This window comes from Diadema antillarum, unplaced genomic scaffold (assembly GCF_040938485.1).
Source record: "Diadema antillarum isolate AM-2024a unplaced genomic scaffold, OU_Dant_1.0 seq00001371_RagTag, whole genome shotgun sequence".
NCBI lineage: Eukaryota > Metazoa > Echinodermata > Echinoidea > Diadematoida > Diadematidae > Diadema > Diadema antillarum.
Window position 1 is genome coordinate 67834 of NW_027272132.1, and position 13043 is coordinate 80876.

Consider the following 13043-nt stretch of genomic DNA (forward strand, 5'->3'; position numbering starts at 1 on the left):
TGCTGGTATGTTATGCTGAATATCCTCAGTGATATAGGAACTTCTTGTTTTGTATGATGAATATTAAAGGTCAGGACTATCATGGCTATTTCTTTTTTTCCCCCAATGATTACATTCCAATTACATTGATGATCTTTCTTAGTACTGATGTGACGATTATCAAGTGATAAATAAGTGTGTATCTACCAGTAATATTACAATATCAAGATATTCTCTAGTGTCATATTCAATAGGCTTCTGGAGATTCGTTTCTCCCTAAATCATGTAACAGTTGAATATTTATTTCTTCAATTCTGGAGATATATCTGTATTTTAAATTCTCATAAAAAAAAAAAAAATGCATTCTGTCATCACAACTCTTGAGAAGATAGGTCAAAAGCATCTTCCACGTCCAGTGTGACAACAACAATAGTGTATGCGCCGAATATTTTGCAAGGTTTTTTTGTTGTTTTTTTGCGAATTTAGCGGGTTGGGTGTTAGTCATGAATTTATAAGGACGCAAGCATATTAACTCTGAACCTGATATGAATGTGACATGCACGCATACATTTCTTCATTCAGACTGTACTCCCCAGTTGCGAATTTAACCACTAGCAAAACTGTCAGGAAGTCCCAATTCGAAAAAAAATTAGACTCACTAAATATATGGTGTATGCAGTACTTAACCTTATTAACAAACAAAGATGAATATGTCACTTTGGCTTTGCTTTGCTGATAAAGTTAACAAGGAGTCTATAACATGTAAGAGGTAACATGGCCACAAAGTTATATAATGTGGTCACATGACTGTAACAGACAATTTGAGAAGACTTGGGATGCCCTTCTCATAGACGAAGAGAAATTGTTTTTGAATGATTTCAATTTATAGTATTGTTGGTCTGCATTTAATTACAAAAATGTTATTTTGGCACTTAAAAATGTGGTTCCTTGTGGATGTTATCACCTATGAGTGTGCACTGGTGTAGTGTAATGGTGTAGTGTGCACTGGTGTAGTGTAATGGTGTAGTGTGCACTGGTGTAGTGTAATGCATTTTGTTTGACAAGGTTCCAGTGGCTTCCAGGTTACCTCAACACTGCACTGCTTCATGAGCTGCAAGTGTGCGTGTATAAAAGCAAAGATGCAATATTCGATCACAACAAAATTGTGTGGTCATGACGATATCGCAGTGATGCAATAACAGTAAAAAAAGTTGTGTCAGGATGGACTACACGCAGTTTGAATGTGTACGAATGATGGTGTGAGCTGAATTGGTCAGATCTGCTCTATGACTACCTATGGGTATTTGCCACCAAGTTGTCAGTACTGAAAGTGTAAATGTTTGATCATGTGCAGATATACATAGCTCTCTATCTATAGTCTGTTGATTTGATGCACTGTGTTTGTATTTCATACTGTAAAAGTAGAAATTTTCACGCATTTCGTGCAACCAGAAACTGGCACGTAAGTAAAAGCATGTGAATATTTTTGCATGTCATATGTTCCAGTACTTACTTTCTTGATTCCGAGGAATTAAAGCACGCGGAACTCTACTTACTGGGCCGAATGCAAAAAATTAGTTGCGCGAAAATATCCACTCTTACAGTAAGTTATTGAATGTAGCATGCAAGCTTACATCATTGATTTACTAATAGTAATAACATATTGTGCATTGTAAAGTTTAATCTAATGAGTTCTGTAGAAATGATGTGGTAATGAAGCATATTTTACTTAATTTCCCACTGCTGAAATTCATTTGAACGAAATGGATTCAAAACTGGGTTCTGAATTAATGCTTTAAAAGAAAATAGAGCTATTAGAGAGTTCAATTTAACTGTATGCATTCCACTCCTATGTGCTACATGTTTATGTGTACTGCCAGTGTCATATTGTTTCATATTTGTACTTAGGACATTGCCATTCCTTCTTCATTGATATGTAATGATTATTTATATATATATATTTTTTTGTTATAGTGAGAAACTTTTTTGTAGTTCCATTATGGAACTTTTAATGGTTCATGCCATCGTATCATATTCATGTACTTTTGGACTGATGTACTGTATGTGCAAGTACCAGTATTTGATTTTTGAAATGTTATTTTCAAGATGGTTTATTCACAAAATTGTTTGAAAGCACAGAGATGTAGATTGCCCTCTCAAGAAACCTTATGACATGATATTAAGCATTCAAGAAAAGTATGTCACTGACAGAGAATGATGTAAAACAAGGAGAATGTAAGTTTTGGTGATTTTATATGTGAATGGGTAGATGTTGTTTGTGTGGGTGTGTGTAGCCTGATGTTTGAGCAAATGATAAAGCATTCTATTGTGCCCATATTAGCAAACAGGTGCATGTAAACATTGATTATCTGAAAATCTTGCCATTCCACGAAACTTGATCAATATCACATTAATCATACACACTGAAATAGCACTATGTGTATATTATGCAATACTATACTGATACGCTTTCGCCCCCATTTCTCTGACTATTGTGCATTATGCCATTATTCATCTTTGATTGAGTGATGTACATGTAACTGAAATCAGATTGTTATGATGGTACACAATAAAATTGTATGTATCTGTGTAATTTGTGTAGACATGTGCTTTTTCACTGAATGTTGTGTGATGGGTGTGATACAAATATTTTTGAGAGATGTTATGGAGCAGAGATGAAAATCATACTATTCTTGTATTCCTTATTTCATACACATGTATATTCGTGGATCACATGAGTTATACACAAATACTACACACACATAATAATACATACATATATGTATAAATATATGTATGTAAATAAATAAATGTATATAATGTATATATATATATAGAGAGAGAGAGAGAGAGAGAGAGAGAGAGAGAGAGAGAGAGAGAGAGAGAGAGAGAGCGAGAGAGAGATGGAGAGAGAGAGAGAGATACAGGGCTGGACATCAGTGGTGGTCCATAACTCCAGGGCCACTCAAAATAAGTATTGATGGTGGGCCACTACATTTCCAAAAAGGTTGGTACAGTGGCCCGATGAGGCAGCTAAAATTCAAAATGAATTGCTGTATTTTATTTTATTTCGGGCCCCTAAAATTGATTATAGCAGCCCTAGTGGCCCAAACAGCCACCAGAGAAAGAAATCAGTGTCGAGCCCTATATAATTATGTATTATATATATGTGTGTGTGTGTGTGTGTGTGTGTGTGTGTGTGTGTGTGTGTGTGTGTGCATATTATACAGTATGAATGTTATGGAAAGTTATCATATGGGGGGTGTGGCATAACTTCACTTTCACATCCAGCTCCAACAACCCAATAAACATTCCACACTGGGTAAGAAATAAACATAAATTAAGAAATAAAGGAGCCAGCAGAAAATATTCCATCCTAATCTACTGCAGCCCCCCCCCCCCCCAAACACAGACTGGTGAACACTTTTTGTAGGAAAACAAACACAAAATGAAAATGAAAATAAAAATGAAGGAAAAATCAAACTGCAAGACCAAGCGTTTGTCAATACAATCTAAATGTATAGCCTATCTAAAACGCGTTCATTTAGATAATAGTACACTGTAGTATAAAGTGTACATTGATATGCTCATTAGATACCTCCGCCAAGTTAGGAGGATTTTTTTTTTTTTTGCCGATTTTGGTTTGTTTGTCTGTCTGTTTGTCTGTTTGCAAAATAGCTCAAAAAGTTATGAAGGGATCTAGATGAAATTTTCAGGAAAAGTTAGTAGTGATGACACAAGGAACAGATGATTAAATTTGGGTAGTGATCTGGATCGCGGTTTGGTTCCATGCAGGACGGGTTCCAGGATTGTTGTTGTTGTTTTTTTTAAAGGATTCTTTGTTATTGGAAAATATGACCATTTTCAGCATTTTGTGCTTGCAAAGGTCTGCGCTCTCCGAGTGATTTTGTACTTCATGTACGATATAGGCCTAGAAGTATAGGCATTAAAATTTTGTCTGAAGTGGAAATAAGTGACATCTAATCAAAATAAAGCACAATCTTGTACAACGTACTAGGCCTATTTCATTGAGAAAAAAAAACAAGTAAAGCTTCTCGGGTTGCCACAGACTGCAAAGATTGGTCTTTTGCTGCAACCGGGGCATTCTGGTATTCCCGTGATCTAAAGTGATTCCATAAAATTAACATTTCTGTGGTTTTGCATCAACTTAATAACATGTGCCTATATTCCCGAAAGCCTATTTGGCATCGCACAACACATTTAAAGTTAGACAAAAATGCCATTTGCAGAGAGTTTAGACATACAAACGAAAAGGAATCTTAGTGAAAGAATAGTGGTTCAGACAGACTACTGCGAGTATGCAAAAAATTAAGAGCTCCGTGATCATAAATGTTACATCAAGGCCCTGTTTTATGAAGAGTTATTGATTTCTATGATAAGTCTATGGCAGCCTGTGTGCAAAGGAAATTTACAATCGATTATATCTTTTGATAAAAAGGGCCCCTGCGTTATCAAATAGCGGAGTCTTGACGAACGGTGTCTTTTTGATGGTTTGTTATTCCGAAGGTGCGTTATTCAGAAAACGGAATAAGATTCGTAATTCCGAAGGTTTGTTTTCGCACTAACAAAGCTTATTTTCATTTTCGAATTAACAAACCTTCGGAATAACGAACTTTCGGAATGACGCCACAAAATATTAGGATCAATGGACCCTATTTCATTTTCGGATTCTATAACGAACATCTATATCGGTATAGGCTCTACATACAGAATTAGTGTGTTTCAGAATAACGAACCTTCGAGATGTCAAACCTTATCTTATTTTCGGAATAATGAACGGGTTAAAACAACAACAACAACAACAACAACAACCACAACAACCAACAACCACCCCCCCCCCCCAAAAAAAAAAAAAATGAAACACCTTAATGAACCCACCTTCGACGTATAGAATAGTGTGTGACGAATTTTGTCATGTTGAAAATATAAAACAACGAGTACTTAGTATACGTTTACAGTCCAAGACATTTATAGGTACTATACACATTTTAAATGCAAAGTACTGAAGGCGTCGGACTGAAGCTGTGTATACCAGTAAAGCATTTAAAAAAAATCCACTTTAAGTTCATTCAGGAGACGTCGCCAGTTTTTGTATAGAGATCACTTTTTTTCCGCGTAATTGCTAATATCAAATATAGGAAACAATGCATTTTGATGGGTTGATGGCAAAACGAGTTAGCTCCATTCAAGCAAAGATGAGATATTTAGGATTAAAGCTGCTAAAGAAACAGAGAAAATAATAAAAAAACATGATATATCCTTTTTTAAGAACCTGAAAAACATTGTTTTAATGGTACGTTACAAGCGAGGTGTCACTGGAAAGGTTTTATTTTAGCCCTATTTTGATGATAAAGTTACAAATCGCTCTATGCCTACTTTGCGAACAAACTCTTTACGACGTAGCATTTAAAATCAAATGTTACACAGAATGTGAGAAATATCAATAACTACCAATTATACTACAAAAACGCCACTAACTTTTTTCCTGTGTTTTTGTTGAAAATTCAATGCCGTTCAACATTCGGATTCGTTTGGTATCGTCAGTCACAAAGCAGAATGTCGCCCTCTCTGGTTGACCACACTCAATGATGACAAGTGCCGCCCATGGAAAACCATATGAACGGAATAAGTGACCTCTAAATATCAGCCAATATGACCATATTTACGGAAAACTTCTGGGTAAGACATTGAATTTGTATTATTTATTAAATTAAGATGATGTATGATTAGTGTCATGAGTTCCTCAAGCCACTTGAGAAGGGTAAATTCTCTTACTTTATTGATCGTAGAGCGGTTGACACTTGTCCACCAGTCCCCACTAGCATTGCCATATCGGTGTCGGCAATTTCGCCGCGCATCACCGGTAGGCGTTGTATACAATTCTGTAGAGCCTAGTCTAGCCCGTAGCGCACCTCTCATAAAATTAATACCGGAAGTGTTTCGTGTATCCGTAGTAATCCGCTTTTAAGATTGACTCGAAGCCACTGTTATTCGGAAAGAATACACTTGAACAAAGTGTAGCGGTTCAGATCAATAGGGGAGGGTTTCTTTTTCTGTCATCCATGTCAAGAAGTATAGAAAAGAAAATTGAGTTCCCCAGTGTACAGTACTGACACTGTACTGTTCCATCCATTCATTGATTGATTCAGTTGATTTACCTGTGGCTGTGTTATGTGTCGAGAACAAGTGCGTGTAGCTGTGTAGTAGTATTTGGGATTGGGGGCACTGATACTAGTCTAGTAGCCTATACTTTAGCTATAGATGGTCTCTGACTGACGTATGTCAACACGAAAATAGGCTTATCAATATCAATTTTCATGTTTATAGAAAGTTAGAAACCCTAAAGTTACTCGATGATGGTTGTTTAGCCTGTAGATCTAGTCATAGTTTAGTGTAACTGTAGGGTCAAATGTTCATGTGTTCATGCGCCAGTGTGTGCATTCACTATCTGAACATGATTCATTGATTTCTCCTGTAAAATTAATGAAAACAAGGTGCACAGAAGGGAGAACTGATGGAATTGGATGTACGTAGATCTACAAAGTACAAAATAGGTTTTTTCACTATTGTCGCGAATCACTGTTGGGACACAAAATTAGCAACATGCGAAAATGTCACGAATTAACAGATATAAGTAATAGTACACTTTCGATAGCCTCGGTGTCAAATCGTGAAAACATTACGTACTGGTACTAGAATATCTGTGACCTCATTCGTGAAAATATCTGCATGCAAAACAGCTTCTGCAGTAGATTTGTACTATTGTAGTTTAATAGCTTTTGATATCGAACATTTGAAAATTATCAAGATTAGACAACCTAAACAATATGGTGATGCATAATGATGGATTGCTTGGTTAATGTAAAGAACACTAACTTATTACAATGGACTCAAAACATACAAATGTAGTTAGGTGATCCGAGTATCCTTCGGATCACCTTCTGTATCTGTACGGATTCTTTCTTCTTCTTTGTTTCTTTATTTCTCCGCAAAAGTTGTGCAGAGGTTAGCTCAGAAAGTCCGCTGCCTATCAATTTCAAAATCATACCATGTATGCATCATGTCCCAAAGACGACAAATCTAATGTATCATTGTGATCAGTCGACCGTGACGTCACTATGACGTCATTATATGAAAACACATTCTCAATCATATCTCATTAATGGAATGAAATTTTTCAATGAAATTTACGTCACATATATTTCAAATTATGCGCATTCTACTCATGTTCTCAAAATTCATATTTTCTCTTGAAACGTGCGCGTACGCGCGCGTTGAAATATTTGTATGCTCCAATCGAGCTCAAAATTTTTTTGCACACGTTTCAGACCATTTGGAGCATTTTTTGAAAAATTGAAAAAATCGGACGGACGCGTACGCGCGCGCGCATATACGCACGCACAGCTCATATGCAATTGAAATTTCCAGTTTTTTCACTTTGATCGGATGTCTGAAATGTTAAGGAATATTTATACCATGTTTCAAATCAATGCGACTCAATATGACGTCATACGGGCCCGTCAAAGTTGAAATTCCGCGCGCGCGTCAATGGCGATATACAGTGCAACTATGCCAAAAAACTGCTAATTTTAAATTCGATTTTACTCGTCAGGATGGACGGTGACCCCCCATTTTCTTTACATATTTTAAAACCTGATGAGTTGTACATGTCATTTCATGGGGTGGCAATGCTGACAAAATGATTAAAAGATAGCAAATTTCTTAATAAAGGGCAAGTCCAAGATAACACGCACGTTACGTATGGGACATTCAGAGACTTTTATGACCTGAAAAATAGTGTTAATGGCCTTTGATCATATTGAACTTCATCATGGTGATTGATATCTAGAAGAAGTATAATCATGTAAAAAATTGAGAAAAATGACCTTGACAATTATATTCTAGAAGAGAAAATATGTGCCGTTACGTATGGGACCAGAAAATTTTTGTGTTTTTGAACATTTTTTTCAACCTCAAAACTCTCTGAAAGTATATCATTCTACAACTTGTAACTCACTGTGATGAAAGTCACAACACTCAAGATTATCACAGGTAAGTTTCATGTCATTAGGCAAAAAGCTCTAATTACAGGTTCTAATTAAAGACAGACATGACGTGTTACGTATGGGACAGTTACGTATGGGACAGTTTGTCCCCCATTCATTTAGTGTGTGAAGAACCATGTTTATGGGTATTTTGCATAATTATTGAAGTAAAATCACTTGAAACTACTCAAATACTGATCCAGATTGTCAAGGAAACAATATTCCCCAAATATTCACCATCATAATCATATTCAATCATATTTTTATATTTTTATGACCAACCTGGGTATGCATGCCCTTTGTCCCCCATTCGTTTAGTGTGTGGAGAACCATGTTTATGGGTATTTTGCAAAATAATTTTGCAAAATACCCATTTAAACAGATTTTTGCATAATTATTGAGGTGGAATCAGTTGAAATTACTCAAATACTGATCCAGATTGACAAGGGAACAATATTCCCTAGATATTTACCATCATAATCACATTCAATCATATTCTATATTCTTTATGACCAACCTGAGTATGTATGCCCTATTTTTATCAGGATAGTTACTACTGAAAAATTGAATAGTTTAAAGTGTTTACTTCCATTGATGAAGGGCAGTTTGCCATTTAGTTTCAATAAAAAACAACTTGACACAAGAAATATTAAGTTTAATAAATAAGCAATACCTGCTTCGTGGAACCCCAGTGATCGAGTAGATATACAATGATGTCTGTCTAGCAGTCAGGTCATTGATTCGAGTCACAACTCAGTATGTATACCCATGAATTTTGTTGTGGCTAATACTGAAAACTGAATAAGAACAATTTGTGTATCACTTGCAGTTTAAAAAAAAATCATTTTACTTTTTTTTTTTTTTTCTATATATTTCACAACCATTTCAAATTGGATCTCCATCACATAAACTTTGAATTCCTCTAGTCTTCGGATTTTATGCTCTTAAGTAATTCATATAATTGGTTTCCAATCATTTCTTTAAATGTTGAAAACTGAATCCCCATTTCTACAAAAAACTATACCATCCCTTTAATGCTGGTTTTTCATTGTGTATTTTGCCATTTTCCCCTCCCCCTTTCTGAAAATTGTTCAGTCAAGTTAATGTATTGTTTCAAGTGTCTATAACTCAAAAAGTAGCTACAATGTTGGGATGCTTTCTTCAGGATGATTGACCATTTGTGTACTGAGAGACCTTCCCAGCTAGCCACATGCATTCACATACAATATGTATGAGGATGTCCCATACGTAACGCATTTGTCCCATACGTAACATTATTTCAATGCCTAATAAAAAATATTTCTTTCACTTTTTTTTCTTTTTTCTCAGGTATTTAATTTCTCTAAACAATAAATTAGAACTTTCCAAAAGGGCATTAAAACAACCTTAGCAATTTCAGAAAAAACCTAAAAAAATGACCTCATTTTGTTACGTATGGGACATCTCATGATAGGACACGAGCTAATTTGCATAATCATTTGCATAATCCCGAAATTTTCATACCAAGTTAAACTATGTGATGAACTTCTTATGTCCACATATTAATCAAATATTATTTGCTTTCCTTTGAATTAATATGAATTTTTATAAATGTCCCATACGTAACGCTGTGTTTCACATTTATGCAAATGAAGCCCTTGAAATTTGCATAAATTTACATAATATCATTTTTTCCTCCACGGAAATCAAAACTTCAACTCATAAGCTTCAAAATGATACCAAACATGTCAATATTGAGCAAAGATGAAATTTTGCCTTCTGAGGGGACCTTATCTTGGACTTGCCCTAAAGTAAAAAAAGTAGATTTTCAAAATGACGTCATCAAATTTCAAGTTCATTCGACGGTATCTCACTAGTCCTTTGTCAATTTTCACCCAGATTTCAGTATGTTGTAGCTTATTTAATGTTCTTTCAAACATAAAATTACAAAATTTTGATTGGATAACGGTATCACCTCGTAAAAATGGATTGAAAGTAACCTTGTCAAATTTGACCAGTTTACGTGTTATCTCTATGGGAGTGCAGTTTTTCTGGAAATGAAAATTGACATGACTATCTTTATCGAGCACTAGCTCACTTACCCTTCGGTTAATTTCTCCCAGATTTTGATATGTTGTAGCTGAGACTTTACGCTACCGTAAGTGTGCCCTTCGTTTTTTCATACGATGTCGGGATCACGTCAAAAATTTTGGTTGAAATTCAGGCTTATCTTCGATGTATTGAGATATTTCTTTCTTTCTGCAACTTTCTTTGCAATAACTCAAGAAAAACACGCCCTATCACTTCTATATTTTGCACATGTTTAGTTCATGTCACGTACATTATTTCATAAAATAACAACTACTTGATCGGACACCATCTTGGGTATGTAAATTAGGGTCAAAGGTCATAAGTGTTTCATCCTGTATCTTAGTGAATACATATCCTATCTTTCCCATATTTTGCAAACGCAAAGACCATGTTACAAGGATCATTTCACAAAATAACCACTTTTTACTCAGATGCCATCTTGTCTGTGCAAATTGAGGTCAAAGGTCATATGTACTTCTTTTTGTATCTTCGTTATGACGTGTTATCTCTATGGGAGGGAATTTTTTTAAATGTGAAAATTGACATGATTGTCTTTATCGAGCACTAGCTCACTTAGCCTTCGGTAAATTTCTCCCAGATTTTAATATGTTGTAGCTGAGACTTTGCGCTATCGTTAAATTTGATTTTGTTTTTTCATACGATGTCGGGATCACGATAAAAAACTTGGTTGAAATTAAAGCTTATCTTCTATGTATTGAGATATTTCTTTCTTTCTGCAACTTTCTTTGCAATAACTCAAGAAAAACACGCCCTATCACCCCCATATTCTGCACATGTTTAGTTCATATCACGTACATTATTTCATAAAATAACAACTACTTGATCGGACAACATCTTGGGTATGTAAATTAGGGTCAAAGGTCATAAATGTTTCATCTTGTATCTTGGCGAATACCTGTCCTATCTTTCCCATATTTTGCACACGTATAGACGATGTCGCAAGAATCATTTCACAAAATAACTACTTTTTCCTCAGATGCCATCTTGGGAGTGTAAAGGTGGGTCAAAGGTCATATGTATTTGTTGTTGTATCTTCGTTATCTAGTGTATACGGAATTTGGTACCAAAGATGGCAGATATGACTCCCTTTTCTAAACGAGAATTCAAACATCACACGGCCAACGTTTTTAACAACAGACGAAACCTGTATGGTCATGCCTATTGCGATCAGGACTCGAATCATTGATGAAAAAAAAAAATCGGATCACCTTAATTTGTCAGTAATGACAAATTACAATCTCTAGTTCATTTTATCAGTGTAACACCTAAATCACCTTGTACCAGTATACACTGTACTGAGATAGCTAGGGGTCTACTCAGGACATGTACATGTACATTGTACACTGTAGGTAGGCCTACTGTTCTGGTTTAGCATTCAGTTGCTCATATGCAGATAAATAGGGCCCACATTGTTCTTATTAAAGGACAAGTTCACCTTCATAGACATGTGGGTTGAGCGAATGCAGCAATATTAGTAGAGCACATCATTGAGAGTTTGAGGAAAATCGGACAATCCGTTCAAAAGTTATGAATTTTTGAAGTTTCTGCTCACTCATGGCTGGATGAGAAGACTACTATAGCTTGTGATGTCACATGAGTACAACGATATAAAGAAAGAATAAAGAAAATTCAACATATTTTCACTTTTCTCGCATAACAAAAGAACACTTGACTTCTCTCTTTCAGAAGGCAGGGGGAATAATATCACCCTTAACATATGTCAGTAACAAGTCGAAGAAATGTGCACTTTATTCAAAAAGTAAAGTTTTGTGAAATTCTCTTTTTATTTTCTTTATATGGTTGTACGCATATGACATCATACACTGTAGTAGTCTTCTCATCCAGCAGTGACTACGCAGATACTTTAAAAATTCATAACTTTTGAATGGATTGTCCGATTTTCCCCAAACTTTCACTGATGTGTTCTACTAATATTGTTGCATTCACTCAATCCACATGTATATAAAGGTGGACTTGTCCTTTAATGCAGTATAATTACCTGTGTGGGGTCGTCGATTTGTCAAGTATTTTATCATTGTGACATAAGAGATTTGAATTCACAAAGGATATAATCTACATATTGTAGTCCTTGGATTATGCATCTTGTTTGTGTACATAATGCTCATGACTCATGTGTATATGTGTGCAGACAGAAGTCCCATACTGAACAAATGCTGACACATGCCATGCATGTGATATACATTTTGTGAAAAGCATATCTATGCTTGTTTTAGTCTATGGACTAGATGTAAACAATTGATTTGATTTAGATTGGGCCAATGTGAGTACAAATGGTGATATTTAGAAGAGATAATCACAAACAAACAAATACAATCACGTGTGAAACCACTCATTTTCCAGATGGATAAATATCCACTAGCATCTTCACAGATGTCCATAGGGCCTAGAGTCCAAAACACCTGAAGATTTCTTATTTTTTTTTATTTTAAATACCAGAATCCCATGATAAAGTCGTACAGTGTAGATATCGATGCTGAGAAAGCTGAATGATATTTGGTGATTTAAAAAATAATAATATTACAGAGTACTGTTATAATTGTCATAACTTTGATTTTTTTTTTCATCCAGTATCTGATTTAGAATCAATTTCCATGGTAACATAGACATTTAAACCTTAATTATCTTCAGCATTTTCCTGTTGTGTATTGAATCAACGTCCATGTAAGTAAGATCCAAATATTTTGCATGCTTTGCCATGTACTCTACATCTAAACCTCAAAACCAATCTTTTTCAATAACTGTGCTTTGAATACAGTGTATCTGGTCAGCTTATGAATTCATAATTTCCGTGGTTTTGGAAATTGAATCAGGACAACTTAAAAGTCACCTATCTTTGGAAACCTTGGGGTCTTGGTAATACAGTGTTTGTAACTATAAGGTGACACA

The 13043-nt window shown here is 35.2% G+C and overlaps 1 protein-coding gene across 12 annotated transcripts in view; it reads left to right on the forward strand.

The window, feature by feature from the left end:
- The first annotated feature begins 5580 nt into the window (after window positions 1–5580).
- The window catches only part of LOC139708761 (F-BAR domain only protein 2-like), a 155712-nt gene continuing 148249 nt past the window's right edge, over window positions 5581–13043 (forward strand). For all 12 annotated transcript variants that reach the window (XM_071620696.1, XM_071620701.1, XM_071620702.1 and 9 more), the window contains exon 1: window positions 5581–5679. In XM_071620696.1, the coding sequence (XP_071476797.1) occupies window positions 5653–5679 (27 nt within the window). In that variant the 5' untranslated portion in view covers window positions 5581–5652. The remainder of the gene's footprint in view (window positions 5680–13043) is intronic.